This window comes from Lampetra fluviatilis, chromosome 21 (assembly GCF_964198595.1).
Source record: "Lampetra fluviatilis chromosome 21, kcLamFluv1.1, whole genome shotgun sequence".
Taxonomy (NCBI): Eukaryota; Metazoa; Chordata; class Hyperoartia; order Petromyzontiformes; family Petromyzontidae; genus Lampetra; species Lampetra fluviatilis.
Window position 1 is genome coordinate 3329562 of NC_136295.1, and position 20884 is coordinate 3350445.

Here is a 20884-nt window from a genome sequence, read left to right on the forward strand (position 1 = left end):
GCCTCGTGATTATCTCGTTTTAGCCGGTCACCAATGACTGTTAAAAAAAATACCCGTCACTTTATACTTTGTCTTTTTCTCTTAACCTGACGACTAACTTACAGCTCTGAGAATGAATAACAAAATTGACATGCAATGCGGCGAATATCTCCCCCCTAGCAAGGGGGCATGGGCAAAGTTTCCACCCGCTGTGTATAGATTAAAAAAAGGTCACTTTAAGGGATTGGAGAAGTAGATCTGTGGTGCCCACTTCTAACCATGATAATAATTTAAATGCTGAGGCCTCTTCTCTAACATGGGGTGGAAGCGCCGCTTTGTGCGAGTTCCGGAGCGATGGCACCACCTCGTTACACGATGGCAAGAGCACAACCGAAATAAAACAGGTAAAGTATGAATTGAGGGACTGCATTAGCAGTTGTGCAATGGCATAGATTAATGTGTATTTGAGAGCCCTTGAAGAAGGCCCAACTGCCCTAAATCTAAGTCGAAATAGTTTTCTGATTTAAGGGAGTCATTGCCAAAAGTGGTTACATTTTATTTTTTAAATTTCCCCTTGAATAGCAAACGCATTTTGTAATTCGACCTCACGCGGTTTAATAAAGACTCGCTTGCTCAACCCAATGAAAATTAAAATGTATGATAAGACTACAAACGAAAATAAACAAGTACGACACAAGTGATATTAAACTGAAAAATTTGCGAATTTTATGAAACCGAAGGTGCAAAATGAAATGAGCTTTAAGTGAATCGTCTGCAGCTTGTTTAGACGCGACAAGAGATCAGTCGACATCACACCATTTCAATGTTTTAAAGATTTACCGCTGACAGCATTAGAGGACTGTGAGGGATGGCGATCGCATGGAGAGGCCTTCATCCAGTAGTGGATAGGCCTTTCATCATGATGATGATGATGCGGATTTTTATCTTTGTATTACACAGCTTACAAATCACTACTTTTCCACGAACAATTATTTAGTAGTTTTTTTGTCAAAGCCCGTTGCGTTGCGGAGCCATGAAGTCAAATACGAAACCCTCTATACGGGAGGGAGCCTTCAGGGGCTTCGCTGAGTTTCAGTTGTGCGATCAATGGGACTGCGAGTCTCAATTGGAAACTACCATTTGTGCGTGGATCAGTGCGTCATTTGATCAGTGACAGAACGATGTCTAATGACTCGCCATTCCCAATTGACGCGGGAGAGGTCGTGCCCATCAGTCGTCTTGTGAGTATTTCTCAACGTTTTATGGACGGGGAAAAGCCACGACTGACTTGTGGAAAGGAGTCAAAGGGACATATTTGTTTCTCACGAAAGCGGAGAGGGCTTGCGCATTGCAGCTGGTGATATCTTGTTACTGCGGTAATAGCGTATCACCGTAAACCATACCGTGTGGGAAGGCCTTCATCTAGCAGTGGATTTGACAAAGGGCCGGACATTATTATTTGCTTATTTGAATACAGGTTATATTGATGCTTAAGTGCTAATATCACAATGTATGGGGATCATTTTCTGACAGTAGCTAATAGAGAATTACTTACAATGCTAATAATTATTACAGTTTAAATAGGAAAACATTGTTTCATCGTAATAATTTTCCACCTTTTAAAATACGATGCTCATCATTTATATCAACATGCAAAATGTAAAGTTCGAAATTTAGCAGCAAAAATATATATATTTATCTTCTGTAAGTCCTATTTTATCCGTTAACTCGAACGGAAGCAGAGAACAACGTTTGCGGATTTCAGTCGTTACAGCATTGTTAATGATGAGAACAGAATTGCACGTGTCATAGTATTCTCCTAGCACGATTACGATCGGCACCACCACCATCACCGCCGGTGAAGACTTTAAATTAGAAATTGTGCAAATGTTGCAACATTCATAGCAGGTTTATGAAAGAAGAAAAAAAAATGCACGCAGCTTGTTTCCAGAGCTGCACAGGCTATCGCGCTATACAGAATCTTTGCATTGAATTCGTGCTATGATACACTTCCCTATAAGATACGGACAATTTGGATAATACGTAATATTTGTTTTTCTCAATTTATATGACTTTATGGTATTTTTTACATATATACTTTATATAACAACCAAACGGAAGTCTTAACTGGTATATGAGTGCACAGAAGGGGCAAAGAGCCTTTTGGGGAAGGGAGAGAGGGGGGGGTATAGCCAGCTTCTAAACGGGGGGAGGGGCTAGGATAATGAGTGGGAGGGGATTGCGAGAACGGGGCGGGGCCAAATGACCGCTGTAAAACTGCGGTGGGATTTCCACCTGCCTGGTAATAATTGGGCTATAGTGGCAGGTCCTGATGGAGCACACCTAATGGGTCTTACGTTTGAATATGAATGTGACCCTCCGGCCGGTGTGACACCGCGCCGCCACCCCCCCCCCTCCCGGGTGAGGACGTCACCAGAGAACCTGGCTTTCCAGTTTCGCAAACCCAGATTCTCGTCTCAGCTCCCAGTAGGTTCCGTTCGTTACCCAGCACTCCCGGCCGCTGGAGTCCACCACTCTCCTGCGATGGGGGCAGAGGTGGGGGGGGCAGAGGTGGGGGGGTGGGGGAGCGGGGGGTGGGGGGGGTAACATTCACAGAAATGGGGATGTGGAAACAAGTGGCAGAAAATCATTACACTCTGAGGCTCACAGCAAAGAGTGTCTAAAAGGCAGAGGTGTCAAGTGTCTCGAGGTAGCTTGGGCAGGACACGTCGCTTGGGGAGGGGTGATGGGCGGCGGTCAAAGGGGCACGGTGGGGGTTTAGGTTGGCAGCCAACCCAACCAATAGAAGTCGAGAGGACGACCACGGTGGAGATGGAGGGATGAGGTCACAGGTCGTGTGCGGCAGCTAAAGGGATCGTCGCGTTGTGAGTCTACGAACGATTGGCAATTGATTGGGAGAGGCCTTCATCCAGCAGTGGATAGAGCACAGCTGATGATGATGATTAGACATTCTTCTTTCAGTACACTGGCATGCTGATTTTATTTTTCAAATTTCATTTAGTGTTAGACGTTTTTGTAGTTTTTATGTTGTATGGCAGGGTTACTGTAAGGTTAGGGTCAGCAGCTGGTTTAGTGGCATTATCTATGCATGTTGAACTTCTTTCACACTGCACGTAACCAACAGTGCTAATCGCTGGTAGGGTCAGGGTATCGAGGAAGGGTTATGGTCAAGGTCAGGCATAGGGGAAGGCTGAGGGTAACGGTTATAGCGGTAGAATTTTTGTTGGTCAGGTATGGGGATAGGGTTTGAGTTCACGTCAGGTATCGGGTAGGAATAATCATCGTCAGCTATAGGGGCAGGATTAGGGTTATGATCAGGTATAAACGGTCGGGCTAGGGCCAGGCATCGGGGTAGTAGCAGTCAGCCTCAGCTATCATGGCGGATTATTATCATGGTAATTTATAAGGTTACAGTTAGGGTCAGGGTCAGGTATGGGGCTCGAGTTATGATCATATTCAGGTGGAATAGGGTTAGAGTCAGGGTCAGGTATAGTGCAGCGGTGTTATTGTCAGGGTGAGGTGTAGGGGTTATTGTCAGGGTGAAGTGTAGGGGTTATTGTCAGGGTGAGGTGGAGGGGTTGTTGTCAGGGTGAGGTGGAGGGGTTGTTGTCAGGGTGAGGTGTAGGGGTTATTGTCAGGGTGAGGTGTAGGGGTTATTGTCAGGGTGAGGTGTAGGGGTTATTGTCAGGGTGAGGTGTAGGGGTTGTTGTCAGGGTGAGGTGGAGGGGTTGTTGTCAGGGTGAGGTGTAGGGGTTATTGTCAGGGTGAGGTGTAGGGGTTGTTGTCAGGGTGAGGTGTAGGGGTTGTCAGGGTGAGATGGAGGGGTTGTTGGCAGGCTCGAGTGTCGCTGAGAGACGTCACCGGAAGAAGCGCGGTTGGTGCTGCAGATGCATCTCCTCGAGGTCGCGCCGTCGCTCGCGCTGCGTCTCCTCCACGCGCCGCTTCTCCTCGCTCGCCGCCTCCACATTCCCCTCCTCCAGTAACCTGGGGCTCACACGCGACACGCGGGCACATGCGCAATACACACGATGCACACGAACGCACACACGCGTGCTGCGCTACGAACCCGGCGACCCGAGTTCGATTCCTGTTCACGGCCAACACCGGTGGCGATTATCTGAACCGGTCCTGGGCCTCCTCTAGGTCGACTCAGACTCAAATGAGTACCTGGTATGGTGTGTACACATCGCCACTGGGGAGACAAAGGCGGTCGGGCGTGGTATTGGCCACCCACCCCCTCGTGTGCTGTTCCGCCCTTCATAGGTGCTCGCTAACAGCACTTTCCCCTACAGTCTGTTAAGGCTATATGAGGGACCTTTGTCTTTGTATACCAGACGAAGTAGTTAACATCTCGCCACCGTGGCACACCAAAACCCAATACCATTTAACAACCAATACCTTCTTCATATTCTTGGTTCTTTCGGTAGTCACGTAAAAGGGAAATAATAAAATATGTATTGTTTTATATTACTTTATTATTTCCCTTCTACGTGAAAATAATAAAATAATATAAAACAATTGCTCTATTTTATTTTATCATTTCCCTTCTACGTGACTTTACCGAAAGAACCAAGAATATGAATCCCTGCAGTCACGAAAGCTTTAAATCAAGATAAAACCAATACCTTGCCCATATTAGGAGTTTTTTAAAAATATATTTACACGCTCTAACACAAAAAAAAGAAACCTCCGTGGATAGTACTGGACGCGAAAGCCTACGGATGTGTTAAACAACACCATCGCAATTAAATTGCAATTTTTTTTTAAATTCTCCATGACACACTACTGCGTCGCCTATCCAGCGCAGAGCGCACGCAACGGGGAGTCCCACCTCTGGTCGGGGCGGAAGCGCGTGTCCGTGGGTGGCAGCACGGCCGCCATGGCGGGGTCCAGCTCGTTGAGCTCGATGGCGAAGCGCGTGAAGCCGTAGTACAGCTGGTAGTCATTGGGCATCGAGCCTGGGGCAGCGCGCAGTGTTAGAGGGGGGCAGGGGGAGGGGGCAAAGGGCAGATGTGAGAGCAAGAGGAGCGACTCTCTTCTCGTGCATGGCCATGTGGTTGCAGGAGCTCGATGCCCAATGTTGAGGTCCTGCGGCTGCTGCTGCTGCTGGTCACGACGAGAGCTTCAGGCGTTCGTGTCGTGTCGCTCGTCCTCCTCTATTGAAGCAGCGCAGACTGTCGTGTTTTTACCGTGTGGTCCATAGTTTGGGCTACATGGCCGCATTTGCACTCCTGTGGATGATCTTTAATGTATCTCTATGGGTCTCTACGAGTCTCTATGTATCTCAGTGTCTACGAGCCTCTGTGTATCTCTACGAGTCTCTAATTGTCTCTATGGATATCTATCTCTATGGGTCTCTATGAATCTCTGTGCATCTGTATGTAGCTCTATTGGTTTACTGGACGGTCCATAATTTGGGTTGAATGGCCACAATCGCACTCCTGGGGATCGTCTTTAATTGCACGTATATGAAGGAGATGTGTGCGTCGGCTTGTTGATGTTCTGGTGTGATGGATAGTTCACCAGTGACTTTGATCTGCCACAACTGCGCCACATCTCCTCCACAAGTGGATACACGAGAGGCTGACGACAGATTCGGGCGCGCGCGTGCATCGGGTCACCAACCTGGCCTCCAGATGCATTTGGCGGAGGGAGGAACGCCGCAGTAGAGGCCTTCGTGCCACTTGCCGAAGAGCCGGTGCAACACTTTGCCGTCGGCATCCATCACCGCTCCCTGCACCTCGTTCACGTTGGAGTTCCAGTAGTTTCCCTGCGCAGAACACGCGCGGACGCTCACGTTGACCGCCCACGGACCGCTCGCGATCGTGACAGGTCGAACGCGATCGCAGGGCCAGTGTCGGATACGTTCCAGAGCTGAGCTTCGCGCATTGATTCCTCTGCCAATGGGTGGGGGCCCAGACTGACCGTTGCACCTTATCCGGGTTGTGTTCGACAACACCCCACCGCAGGGCAAAACATTTCACTCTCCCAGCTTCTTTCCTGGGACTGCTCAACTTAAGAATTCCCTCCCGTTGTCGCGTATTCCGCAGTTCTTATAATATCCTTGCTCAATTCAAGACACGTATTCACTCTTTATCTATCACACCTTCGATAGTGCTGCTTGTTTCTGGCCGCTTCACATTTTTGGCTTTTGTGCCAAAAATATAAAATAAAAAGTTTCTACATTTGCATGACAGATATAGGGTCTCCTTTTCCGCACCTTGACAAAGGTGAGCTTGCAGCTGCAGCCCCCGCTGCGGCGGTTGCGGATGGTGATCTCGCCGTAGTGCTCGATCCAGCGCGGCCCGTTGAGGATGTTGTGGATGCAGGACGTCACTTTGTTCCACTCGTACAGGTCACCGTACCTGCCGTGGCAGCGTGGGGGCGCAGAAATGCGATTCGAGCGATGCCCAAACCGCGACAATAAGCAGTGGCGAGATGTTATCTCCCTCGTCTGGTATATGCAGGAGGTCGTGAGATTCGATCCCGACACTATGCGCATCACGACAGCCATCTCCTCCCTCGAACTAGGCTCTCAATCCCTAGGATACCGGTCGCAGATGCAACGGTGACATTTCTGATGAAGTCGAACCATCAAATGCAAAGAGGGCGTCTTTGGCATCGCATGTGGAAGGACTGCAGCTGATCCAATTCAGCTTGAAGCAATGCCTGCTTCAAGGCCACACAACCAATGTCGCCAAACGGCGGCCAGAGGATCGACCTACTTGCTATCACCTAACCCCAGTGCCAACCAGCTATCGAGCGATATACAACATGTACTGCATTGTATAACATGTACATAAATAAAAAATCACTTCGGAAGGATAATTTGTGGAGTCGTGGTTTATTTCTGTTATATTCCGGAAATAACTACAATGTCAAATTACCAGTGGTGTCACAGGAGGCACTTTGGCAAAAACAAAATCCAGGGCAGAGGAATTAAGCATATTACAGTATATGGCGTGCCCCAGACATTTGAGTCATGTGTGTGTGTGGGGAGCGATAGCGTAGTTGTTAGCACACTATGCTACGAACCCGGCGACCCGAGTTCGATTCACACCCACAGCCAAAATCAATGACAAATATCTGAAATGGTCCGCCTCCCCCCTAGGTCGACTCAGCCTTAATGGGTACCTGGTCTCTAAGCATCAGCATTGGGGAGGGGTGCCGTGTCAGCCGTAATAGGTGCTCCGCCATCAGCACTTGCCCCCAACAGTCTGTTAAGTCTATAGAGGCGGGCGGGGGGGGGGATCTTTGTCTTTTTAAAATCCTTTATATTAAGTTCACTTGCTTGCTTGCTCGCTTATGACCGTGCAAATATTTCGGTCGTTTTTTAACCCACTTCCCGTGATCCAATCGAGCTGACATTTTGCACACAGACTTGTTGTGCGTGACAATTTATTTTCGTGAATTTTTTTTTCCAAAATTTTCCACTTTAGGAAAAAATAAATTTCATATTTAATTTAAAATACCAATGTGATAAAAATGAAACTCTTACTCAAGAAAAACAGAAATTAATAATAAAATAAAACCGATGCCACGCATATAAAGGATTTATAGTGAAAAACTTTGTTTTTACGGGTAAATTTTTTCTCTACGTGTCTACACGCGTGTGTATGAGGGCGAGCCTCAAATGGCGCCGGTGGACACTGCGCCAGTCAGATCCCCGGTATAGATTTCCTGTGCGGCCCACCCCCTGCACCGAGCAACGCTCAAGCTCTGTGCTGATATCGCCATCGAGGCCAAGCCACCGAGCACCGGGATGCTTTTCCAGGAACATCGCCGCCGCCGCCACCGCCGCTGCTGCTGCCACCGCAGCTTGAAGTCGCCCCCTATCAAAACGACGCTTTCTGGCCGACGGGCTGTGAAGTCAGCTCGCAGCCAATGGAAAATTTTCGTCGCGTCATCGCTCGCGTCATCGCTCGTCCATGATGTGCTTTTCCGCGGCCGTCTGGAACACTCTCTTTCTTGCGATATTAGGAAACCAGTGGACCTATGCATAAATCATCTAGATTGACAAACTCATTTCTTTGCAACTGCTTTTTGTGTTTAGCTTGTTGTTGTCGCCAGGACTTCGGATTTTCACTATGTAAGGTGGGAAAGTTCAACATAGATAATTATTAATCGTCATAGACAAATAGGAATCAATACTAAAGCAGAAATGTATGCAACAACGCACAACAATAGTGTCACGGTGCGAAATGCGTCCAGGATTTTTTTTTTTTACCAAAAGTCACGCTCCTAACTGCCAGTGACGCTAATAATTGGCTGCACGGGCTGGATGTGTCAGTGTGGCACAATCCCACGCACAGCATGTGAAGGAGACACTCACGGGCTGTTAGGTTTTATTATCCGTATGAACTGCCATCTCCGGATAAATTGCTATGAACAGCCAAACTTGCTGAGGAGACCAAAATCAGAGCCTGAGACTTTCAAAAATAATAAAGTGCACGATTACCATATTCTGAACAACTCACTCACACGCCAGCATCTCCACGGTGAGCAGGGTGGATTTTACAATTTGTTTTTGCTACGCCTTCCGTCAGCTTTGGGGACGAATGAAAGTCCCTCCCCACGCTCGCGTCTGCTCTGCACCAATTCTCCTGCACTGCTCACATCTCAACCTTTCTCCTCGCGTGTCCTTCCTCTGTGTCTATCCAGCGCCCTCTTGCTCTTCCTAGCGTCCTTTAGCGATGCATCGCCGTGCCACGGCATGCATTCTGCGTCCGTGTCGGATCTTCCCAAGCGTTGTTATTACCAGTCGACATACTCCCACGTCATTGCAATTTCAATAAGGCAACCAAAAATAGTCTACCCTAAATGCATTGCAAGGGGCTGGGGTTAATCTGTCAATAGTCCCGAGCCAGCAGTGACAATTCCACATTTCTGTAGTTGGAGCAAGTCGTTCCATAGGACAAGCACTGCGCGACTGCCCAGAGTATTCTTTGGGTCTTTCGGTAAAGTCACGTAGATAGGTTCAAAGAAAATAACAAAAAATAACAAAAAAACTACCCACAAAGTGGTAATCGTTTTATCTACCCGCCCCCAGAGGGATGACGGGCTGAGTGAACGACTGACTGGGATGGATACTCACAACATTCTGCAAGCGAAGTCAAATGTTCTTGGGGCACTGCCACCCAGCGGGATCATTTAGCATTGTGCCACGCAGATTTACAAAGAATACCGATGCTGCGATGGTCACGTGCACATTTCTGCTGCTGGGCTACTGCCCCTTTAAGAGCAACTGTCGGTGTGGTGAAAAAACAATCCCGGAGAGACACTCACACGACAACAACCTCCCGGAGCCCAGGACAACCCTCATCTACGTATGTACATTGAACTTCTTTGGCACCGTACGTAGCCAACCCCGCTCATCGGAGGTGCGGGTGGAAGGACAACAAACTAAACACGCGCACACACACAACGAGAGCCCCTCAGCCCCCTGAGGCGGCCTGGTAATGTGCGAGAGACCGAGCGGACGGGAGCGGACTTTTTTTTATGGGGTCTATTTTGGCTCCTCGGTTGTCCTCTACGTATGTATCTGCCACGGGGGGCGAATGGACCAGCGACACTCACTTGGGTAGGTTGAGGCTGACTGTTCCCAGCGGCAGGATTTCCATTGACTTGCCCCAAAATTTATTCTTCCATCGAACGTCTAGGAGACAATCGGGAGGCACGCAAAGGGGGGGGGGGGTGGCTCGCAAATACGCCGTGACGCAGACACCGTATCACAGAAACGAGACAACTAATTGCATGCAGGAGGGCGCGTGGTGGTGTTTAAAGGCCCAGCTTACGAAGCACATTTATTATTCGAGGGATCTGCAAATTTGTTCCCGTCCACGGCGAACGCTGAATGCCATTTCATGCACGAAAAATAAATGGGTTCCTCCGAACAATTGTGCCGAATTGATCGCCGTTCCGAGCGAGATTAATGAAAAGAAGCATCTTTGCGGTGTTTTGAAACGTCTGCTAAAAAATAAAAAATGCATGTGTCGACGTGTTTTGGCGTAATGGAGAGAGAGTAAAAAACATCCCGAAGTAATTTTGGTGTTTAATTACACAGATACAATTTCAGTACAGCCATTGTATTCACCAGACCAAACAGGCTCTACACATAGTGACAATGTTGTCTTAATTTCAGCAGATTAAATTAACTTGCAAATTTTGCAGCCGACACACTGCTGGTCATAGTCATGCGCTGCATGTGAAAGATATTGCAATCTATTGTTCGCGGGCGATTATACCCGAAATTGGGGATGTTGACCGTCAAAAACACAAGCGCGCAATAATGACCTTCGCTTGCAACACACCTCCCCATGTCATAGCCCACGAGCCGAGGGGGATGGTCAGTACCAAGTTGGGTGGTGAACGTTACCAGTGTCCTCCATAGGCAGTATTCAGCATGGGCAGAACGCTTTGTGGCACACACACAGGTGCCCCTTTCAGAGACGCTCTCTCCCTATTCATTTTAATATTCCGTAGACATTTCGCATGATTTCCACGCGACCCTTTTGCCAGTGTTTACCTTATTCAATATGAAGAAAAGCTTTGTGCCCTCTCTGGCATCAATGCAGGTGTTAAGATGTTCACCCACCCAAATAGAGACACCTATTACAACGAGGCGTAACTGCTTAAGCCGAGCTATTAATGCGTCGGTGTTTGCGTCGGTGTTTGCGTCGTCCTTGCACTGATCACCTTTGGTCTGTAGCACTGGTGGGACGTGGCCAAAAAAAAGAGGCCATCTAAAGTGAAGGCCAATCAGTTTCAAGGACAGTGCATGCATTATCCAAGCATATTTGTTGGCATTTCAGGTAAAAAATACACTGTCAGACGCAACGACGCAATTTTTCTCTTACAAAGCTACAATCCGACTGTGGTGACCTTGCTAGTATTAGTGATCTGGAGATTAAATGCTTGCAGGAACTCGCAGTTAGAATTTTGCACCCTGAGCGGGCACTGAGGATTGATTATTGGGCAAACAAGTTTTTAAACATCGACGTTCGTACAGGAAGCGAGATGATAATTCCCCATGACCTGAATAAGTTGGTGCAAACCTAAATAAGCTTAGTTGGACAGAGATTAGTGTACCGATGACTAGACCTGTCCACATTTAATTCTGGAAATGTCTGGATAAATTATGCACGTATTCTTGTTGATGTCCCTCTACTTTGAGACACAATAGTGGCCTGAAAAACCAGTCCATACATCTCCGGGAATGTCAAGCCATTGACATTGAGAACTTGGCCTTTGTTGGATGAATTATATTCTATAAAATTAGCATTTTAAGCCAATGAAATATCACGTAAAATGTTCAAACAAAGGTGCCGTGCATTTTTTTTTTTAAGACTCACCTTGCCACAACACAAATGTCTTTGACTCACAGTGACAGGCTGATATGGGTGGATGGTGGCTGACCTGAATGAAAAAATGAAAAAAAGAACCGAAATATAATCACAAATGCACAAGGAAATCCGTTCAATATCATGCAGGTCAGGCGCAGCATAAACCACAGATTCAGGAACATTGATGGTAAAATAATGGCCATGCTTAGATGCCTTGACATGTGCCAATCGCATTTTACGGTTTTCCGGAATTGTACATGATCATGCACGTGTTAAAATGGGTTTAGTACATTTTATGCACATTCCAAACCACATGTAATCCTAGCAACTGTTTCCACGTGTGCACGCAAACGTGCTAGGGTCTTAACAACCGTGGTATGATTGCTGACAATGCGCAGCATTGGTGGCAAAACGGTATCCAAGTGGTCTGAACCTCTCTAAGGTGAAATCAGCCTAAAATGACATTGGTGAAGAGACCAAAGCTGGGCTGGGCCCAGTGCTCATCACACAACTTATTTGTGTGTTATGGGAGCCTTAATATAATTGATCACAAACACTTTCCCCATTTGTCTGTCTAGGCTACACATTGTTGTGTGCTTCAATACATGTTTGACTGTGATCACTGTGGAAAGGTAATCATGTATACCTTCGTATGTACTTCGCCACATAAATACATTGTTATTACTCAATGTTTACTCTGACCCACGGTCTAACAAGATTAACCGCAATTATAAGTCAAAGCTTTACTCTTCTCAAATAAGCAACTTAAACGCGGTCATCCCCGTTAGTGGCCCTGAATCATTCATAGAAATTCCACATTCCAATTGTAAGGAACAAGTCTATTCATTAGATGAGCCATGGGCGACTTCCCACGAAGCAGTACATATTTCGCCGACCATAAGGGACGATTTGCCGAGTCGACCCTCAACCGAGCGTTCGACTCGCAACCCACCGAACGTGATAGTGGCGCTCGAACCAAAGTGCCTCTCGGCTGAACCAGCGCTGTGTAGAAGTGGCCGAAACTACGAGGGATGTAAACACGGCCTGAGACAGGCGACAAAGTGCGCTGCCATCTGGGCGCCACAGATGCAGACGACGCGGCCCGCGGACTCCCACTTATCCTGACCGGACTCGGCAGCGGGCTGTAACAACCTCACTGCCTTCCTCGGGCCATCGTTCACAAACTCCTGTATCTCTCTCTGTCTCTCTCTCTGTCCCTCCATCTCCCTGTACCCAATCCGGTGTTGGTCCTTCTCCCTCCACGCACCCCTCCACTGGAATAACTTTCCATTGTACATTGAGCAGCACTGCCCATAAACTCAACACCGCCCATAGACTCAACACTGCCCATAGACTCAATACCGCCCATAGACTCAACACTGACCATAGACTCAGAAATGTGTAGGGGTGTTACGGAGGGGCTGTTATACAATGGGATCAGATGGGAAAGAAACACAGTGGGCGTGGCTATGTCGGTGCACGGGAAAGTGCTCCCAGCGACGTCCGCATCGGGCAGCCTGGGGGGCTGACTCGGAGCTGGGATCCCCCGGGGCCCCACCCCTCAGCGGGGGTTTTGGTATAAAAGGGGATGAGCCGGAGGGCTCAGGGAGAGATGTTGAAGCTAACCAGTGAAGGCTGAAGATCGTCGTAGATAGAGCCCTGGAATCCCCTGGATCGCCGCCCTTATCAGGGCCGAACAGGATCGAGCCAGCGGCGTGGTCCCGAGAGCCAGAGCCGGTGCTCTTGTAAGAGCTGGTCTGGGACTCCGGGTACCGTGAGCCCGACTTACCAGTGTCGGGCTAGCTAGCCTCCCCTAGTCCGTTAGTGGAGGACCCAGAGGTAGGCTAGGCGTAGCTAGAGAGTGTATCCCCAGTAAGACGGGTGAGGGGGCCGATACCCCCTCCAGTGTTGCATGTCAGTGTTGTGCTGTACCAACACGGAATAAATACGTGTGCCTCCAAACCCTGGCATCCAAGTCTCCTGGAACACTATTACAAATGCACAAAGACTCAATGCTGCACCACGGACTCAACAGTGCACCATAGACTCAACACTGCACCATAGACTCAACACTGCACCATAGACTCAACACTGCACCATAGACTCAACGCTGCACCACAGACTCAACACTGCCCATAGTCTCAACACTGGTCATAGATTCAACACTGCTCATAGACACAACAATGCCCATAGACTCAACAATGCACCATAGACTCAAAACTGCCCATAGACTCAGCAATGCACAAAGACTCAATGCTGCACCACGGACTCAACACTGCACCATAGACTCAACACTGCACCATAGTTATTATTTGGTTCTTTCGGTGAAGTCACGTCTAAAGATAAAATAATAAATTTAATTTAATAATAGCATACGACGTTTCGATTGCAACACAAGCAATCATCATCAGGTATAATGAAATAGCGACATAAAATCTAACCAGAAAACTATAGACAGACATATTAGCAGACAGATATCACCAAGATACATAGAGAGAGCAACACAGGTAACAGAGAGGGGTGATCATCTCTGTGGGGTGGCCTTAAATAGACAGAGGGGGGAGGAGGCAGAGAGAGGGAGGGGGTTAGAGAAAACATTTGCATATCAATGAGTGGACAACAAAACGTGGTGCTGCAAGTGCGATGACACGGCAAGCAAGCCTGAAAATCAGGAGAAGGACAAACTAAAATTCAATAACTTAGTAAAATATCGAAATGTAATGTAATACAACACAGAGGGTCGGTCAACACACAATTAACGCATAGCCTGGTTGATTACGTATTTCAAAGATTGCTAAGTTAGAATTTAAGTGTGAACATTCCAAAGAGAGGACACAGGCAGAGAGAAGAGAGAGAGAAAAAAAGGATAGGTTTAAAACTTCCCCGTAGAAGTGGTTCAATCTTAATTTTAGAAACTTTCGTGACTGCAGGATTTATTATTTGGTTCTTTCGGTTTTAAGTCACGTCTAAAGATAAAATAATAAATAAAATTAAATAATAGCATACGACGTTTCTAAAATTAAGACTGCACCACAGACTCAACACTGCACCATAGACTCAACACTGCACCATAGACTCAACACTGCACCATAGACTCACCAATGCACAATAGACTCAAAACTGCCGATAGACTCAACAATGCACCATAGACTCAACACTGCCCATAGACTCAACACTGCACCATAGACTCAACACTGCCCATAGACTGAACAATGCACCATAGACTCAACACTGCACCATAGACTCAGCACTGTCATAGACTCAACACTGCCCATAGACTCAACACTGCCCATAGACTCAACACTGCCCATAGACTCAAAACTGCCCAAAGACTCAACACCGTCCATAGACTCAACACTGCCCATAGACTCAACACTGCACCATAGACTCAATACCGCCCATAGACTCAACACCGCCCATAGACTCAACACTGTCCATAGACTCAGCACTTCCCATAGACTCAACACTGTCCATAGACTCAACACCGTCCCGTCCATAGACTCAACACTGTCCCTGTACATTAGGCAGTGCCACTCCTTAACCTTCTTCTGTTCCTCTCTTAACATCTCACCTCTGCTCTATTGCCCATTCTCTTCCTCTTCTCTCCCCTCATCCCTCCACTCCTTCCCGTCCCTTCCCTGTGGCCCTTCCACGATCCCTCGGTGTACCCCTCTATCGCTGTCACTCATTCCACCAGTCCATCGCAGCAACGCCTCCCCACCAACTACATCATTCCATTCTCTGTCACCGCTTTGCAAGCCATGTCAGGGCACCTGGAGTGAAGGCGCTCTCTAAAAATACGGATGAGATTAGAAGCGAAGGCCTCCTCATCACACACTGCAGCGGTGGCTCACCTGCTCGGCCACGAAGCGGAAGCCCTTGTCCTCCCGGATGCACTCGTAGGTCTCGCCGAGCACGGGGTTGAAGGGCTTGTTGCCGGAGCGGTAGTACGTGGGGGCGTACGCCGACACAGCAAACGCCGCCGCCAGCACCTGGCGGAACGGGGGGGGGGGGACCGAATCCGGGGCCACGCAAAGAGCAACAACGCAGCCGGCGCCGCGCCTTACAATTTTTTTTTTAACTCGTTAAAGCCATTTTTTTACCGCTGGCACATCCAGGGGCCAAGGCAGCATGGGGGCCTGCCACGGTGCGGGGGGCACTTGTCCACCAGACTGTTTACCGGGCTGAGCCAGAACCAAACCTTACAAATGTAGACAACTTACATTTTGGTCGTCATGGTAAAAGAAGCGGAGCCATTTTCCTTGCCGCCATTTTGGAACAGTGAGGGCAAGCGATGGTGCGAGCTGGAGTGAGCCGTGATTTGTGGTTGTTCCCGTTATATCATTATCATCGTGAAAGAGTTTTATTTTGTTTCCAGATCATCCTGAGTGCCGATCATCTTTGACGACACTAGCTAGTAAGGTGCCGAATAAGGAAATAGAATACACCTCCGATGAGCACGGTTGGCTATGTGCGGTGCAAAGAAGTTCAACATACATAGATACGTGCACACAGAAGCCATTTGAATCTCGCTTGGGGAGGTGCAAGCAGGGCCAGGGGTTAACAATTTCCGTCATACGTTGGATCGGTTGGCACACTTAAAAGTGCGACGCCGACACCGGGCGTTCATTGTGTTTTGATGTCAGCAGCATAGCTTGGGTCCTGCAGTGGAAAACAACCTGGCAACCCCTGATCCGAGCCAGGCTAGGCCCTGGCAAGACCCCCGGTTATACATTATACAGTAGTCCCTCGGTGAACGTTTTTAATCCATTCCACAAAAATTACTGTTGGCCGAAATAACTGTTAATCTAATTCACTTGTAAGTTGAAAAATAAGTAAAAGCACTTGAGTCTGCAAGAGAGCTGTTTCCACTGCCAAAATAGAAAACGCGACGTAAACAAAGCCAGTCGAGGTCTAAACGCTCATGAATGGGCGTCGCTGATTGGTTGAGGACATGGCTCAGCCCCGCTTACGAGCGATCGGATTGGCCGAAATTGGCGCACGATGCACATAACACAAACATACCGTTCATTAACAATTTTAACGTTATTCGACACCACGGGGTCCTATGGGCAGGTGAAACATGAACCAAAAAACCGTTAACCGATGTCACTGTTAACCGAGGAACTAACTATAAAGGGATTTACGTGTTGCAAAAAATGTTCCCTTTGTCAAACTTATTTTCTCAAAATGTGCTCATTGTGTAACGAGTAGTGAGTATTAAGTGTGCAGTAGTGAGTGTGTAGTAGTGGGTGTAGTATAGTAGCGAGTGTGTATGGGTGAATGTGTTGTCCTTTCGCCGCACCTCCGATTAGCATGGTTGGCTACGTACGGTGCGAAAGGAGTTCACCATACATATATAATTTCTTTACTCACCAAAAACAGGGGCAAAACGGATAGGGTTATGTGTTCAAGGCTTTTAATCCAAATGCGAATGTGAGATTGTCTTTCCAAGAAATATCAAACATTTTGTAATTATAACAGTTTTGCAGATCCATCATTTGCAAAGATGTTTAGCTTCAGAGAAAAAAAAACGTTGACACTTTGGTGTTAATTATTGTCAATTGTGTGTCCTGAAGCTCAGCACTTTCAATGAAGTTGAGTACCACCCAATGCTCAATTATATTGTTAGGTTCAATAATAATAATAATGCGTTTTTCCAACAAATTACCAAAGTGTGCTATAAATTGGAACAATCAAAGTCTTTTCCTGCTAAAGTGACCGTTCGGCAATGCACCATCTCAATTGGCAACCCTCAGCCAGTGAAGGAAATTCCACATTGTTATGGTGGGACCCAATCTATCCGTAGCATGACAGAAAATGTACTCGAATGGTCTTACAGTACATACAAAAGCTGCTTTTACCTTTGCTTTGATCAAAATTAACTCTTCCTATTATTGCAGCTCAAAATCTCACGTCATTTCCTGCGGGAAATTGTGGCCAGCTGCGGGAATGGAACCTTCAGCCCAAATGACATCGACCAGTTGTGGTTCGCTCACCGACCACTCGCGGTCCACCCTAAACCGCATCCACTGCACAATCATGGCAGGAGATGCGGATACCCTGATGCACAAATGAAAAAAAAATTGAAATAAAAAAAACCTCTCCAGTAGTGCGAGACTGTGATCATCCAGAACGGAACGTACAACGTAGAACGACGCAACGCCTCCCATCACAGCGATACACTGCTTTGCTCCTGACGTGCTTGTCTGGCTTAACTACCTGAATGTGAAACTGTAGTTGTTGCTCTGCATCTACATCAGCTGTATAAGGAGGAATAGGAGGAAGAGGAGGAAGAGGAGGAAGAGGAAAAAGAAGACTAGCCACTAGGCCATGCCCCCTCCACCCCATTAATATTTAATAATGTAAGCGCCCAACTTTATCTGTGACGAATATGATGAACGCTGCACTTCCCGTCGTTTTCATGCAGGGGTCACTGCAAACCTACACGCCCCGTGCATGAACGACGGAGGCACAGGGACAGACGTTCGAATACGTTGGAATCGATCTGCAGACGGCGGTCTTCTCGCACGGCCAGCACCTCTCTAATGTCGCCTTATCTCGATCCCGCAATCCCAAACAGGTGAAAGTCCGCATCGAACCGAACCCCCAGCAAGGACATCTATTTAATGAGAGAAAATGCACGTGAAATGTCGTTTTCAATGAAGTCTTCCGGATGTAAAATTATATTTATAAAAAAACTATTTTCTCTATCTGTCTATGATCAACGCTTGAGAGAGAGAGAACGAGGGGATTCGGTGTTGATTCCCAGAATCGACTTAGCCCCCACCGACACGACTTTGCCATTTGTTTTGCGACGACGACAATTTACAATTCTTCCCGCATACGCTATCAACAATCAACAAGTCGCAGGGACAGACGTTCCATTACGTTGGTGAATACTAGGTTGTTTGGGGTCGACACAGGCGCCCCCCAACAACCTAGTGTGAAAACAATAGAATTTAAAGAGATGGCGGACGATCAGAGCATTTGACACCACTGACATGAACATGCTCCAGAAACAAATACATTTTATCTACGTGTCAGGAGCTGTAATATTTGACAAACAAGGCTTTGCTCACACACACACACACCACTTCCGCAGGGAGCTGAATTAAAAATGTTCGACAGATACAGTGCATATGGACTCGTGTGGGAAACCGCTAGACACAAATTAACCCATTACAAATTATTTCCAAGGGTCTTTAATGTCATCTTCATAGACGAGGTCACGCTTTGGTAATTTGCCACATAAATCATTGCACAAATGGGAAAATTATCAACTACCACAGAGGTTCCTTTAATAGTAGGGGCGCCACGGTGGCGAGATGTTAACTACCGCGCCTGGTATACAGGAGGTTGTGGGTTTGATCCCAACCCTGACGCCTGCTGTATTTTCAGTTTGCACATGTGGATTATTCTCGGTGTGCTCCGGTTTTTCCCTTCACATTAAGAAACATGCTTTTAGAATATTTGGCTGCAAAAAATAATGTTTTATTTTACCAGGTAAGGCCGACTGAGCTGTGCAGCTCTTTTTCAGAAGCGACCTGGCTTCAAATGATATTTTCTAGCAGCCAAATACTCTAAACTCATGTTGATTCATGTTGATTCTAAATGTGGAGGAAAAAAACGGAACACCTGGATAAAAATCCACAAAACCACGAGGAGAACATGCAAACTCCCAATATACTGCAAGGCGTCAGGGTCTGGATCAAACCCGTGACCTCCTGCATACCAGACGAGGTACTTAACATCTTGCCACCGCGGCGCCCTGAACCTGGCTTTAACCGCAGACGGCTGAAACCCACAATCAAACGCAGCTACGAACAATGGCAAAAGCCACTCTGAAAAGCCTCCCCGTCACATTCGGGCACATCATTGCTTCTTACCAACGCCGCAGGAGGACAAGTGAAGCGTGATTGGTTGATGAAGTGCGAGCGAAATAAGAAAGCCACAAGAAGGTGCTGGGGGGGGGGGCAGCGCACTTTGTCATGTATCTGAGGTCGTGTTTACATCCCTCGTAGTTTCGGTCACTTCTACACAGCGCTGGTTCAGCCGACGGGCACTTTGGTTCGAGCGCCACCTTTGGGAGGGTTGCGAGTCGAACGCCCGGTTGAGGGTCGGCTCGGCCAATCATCCCTTTGGGTCGGTAAAATATTTACTGCTTTGTGGGAAGCCTCCCATCGCTTCGTACCATGCGCTGCGCGGGGTCCTCCGTGTCGGACGCCTGTTCCAGCAGCTCGCTGTACTCGAGCTCCTCGCACAGCCTCTGCAGCGTGTTGAGGGGCTCGTTGAGCTCCACCGGCATGGAGACCTTTGCCAGGTCCTTGCCGATGTTGTTGCGCAGGATATTCCAGAGGCTCACGCCGCTCGTGTCCGGGCACGGCGCCGGCAGGAAGCTTCGTCTGCCGTTGCGGAAGCCGCCCTCCCGTGTGCTTAACGCTGAATTAACAACAGCAACGAAAACAATAACTTGCATTTCTATAGCAGGCATAGCGTAAACAAATATCTTCGGGTGCAGGTTTTTTTTTTAAGTGACTCGCGAAGCTTCATGAGGTGTGTTTGAGCGGCATTAAAATATATATATTCTGAAAAAACAGCTCTTCGGGTTTATTTTTAAACTTGTGTGGTTCATTTGAAGAGGAATCGACAAGTCATCTTCACCCATCACCCGCAATGCACACCGACACGGTCGGCTCTCAGGAGCTAAGCAGGGGTGAGCCTGGATCCATCTCGGATGGGCGACCACCACCATGCACGAGATGGGTGTTAAAAGGCTTCTGCGAGCAACGTTGGTCAAGCAGAAGGCGGTGCGGCTAACTTCATCGTTGTACTCTACCACGCTCACCGCCTGCACCAACGCGTGCTGACGAACTTGGGTGAAGTACGCACAAATAACCAGGGCCGGCATGGCCCATAGGTTAATGATGCTAATAAAGGCCTTAGGCCCTCATATTCTGTAGGCCATCCATTCCATTTTGAAGTAACAGCTGAGTGACGCCAGGGCGGCCCTCACCATTTTTTTGTCTTTCAAATTTCAATGACATCGTTCATGACTTTGCCACAGTCAAAGCTATGAAGAACTAAAATGGTTTCTTTGATTAAATGAGTGCAGTGGGTCATTTGTCTTTGATGAATATACCTTGATTCGGTTACATTTGTTCATTTTGCAAAGATAAATATTTGATGACTTCATAAAAAAAATTCCAAAATGTAACACATACTTAGGCCCGGCTCTCCTATTAGCCCTTAGGCCCTTCGTAACCTTAATTGGGCCTTGCAAAAACCCCACACGACCTGTACGGCGTGGAGATCATCCAGCAGTGGATTGACAAAAAGACTGCGCGTATATCTAATGGTTGGTTCGCCTCTGCATAAACATCGCAGCACAGGGATAGGGACCTTTCAAAAAATACCGGGTTATATATTTGGTTTCTGAGAAGTGCGGTACGATGTACCAGCATACACCGGTATATTGCAAACACAAAGTTGTTCAAGTTTATTTTATAATAATCAGGTAAGAACTCAACAGACAAAGATAA

The 20884-nt window shown here is 47.5% G+C and overlaps 1 protein-coding gene across 1 annotated transcript in view; it reads right to left on the bottom strand.

The window, feature by feature from the left end:
• Nucleotides 1-2011: 2011 nt before the first annotated feature.
• The window catches only part of LOC144938138 (oxysterol-binding protein-related protein 6-like), a 186487-nt gene continuing 167614 nt past the window's right edge, over nt 2012-20884 (bottom strand). Inside the window, exons 17-25 of the mRNA XM_078865860.1 lie at nt 19537-19784; nt 15197-15334; nt 11352-11415; nt 9577-9655; nt 6221-6365; nt 5626-5770; nt 4832-4958; nt 3862-3984; nt 2012-2518 (exon numbers count right to left, since the gene is read on the bottom strand). Of these exons, the coding sequence (XP_078721986.1) occupies nt 2410-2518; nt 3862-3984; nt 4832-4958; nt 5626-5770; nt 6221-6365; nt 9577-9655; nt 11352-11415; nt 15197-15334; nt 19537-19784 (1178 nt within the window). The 3' untranslated portion in view covers nt 2012-2409. The remainder of the gene's footprint in view (nt 2519-3861; nt 3985-4831; nt 4959-5625; nt 5771-6220; nt 6366-9576; nt 9656-11351; nt 11416-15196; nt 15335-19536; nt 19785-20884) is intronic.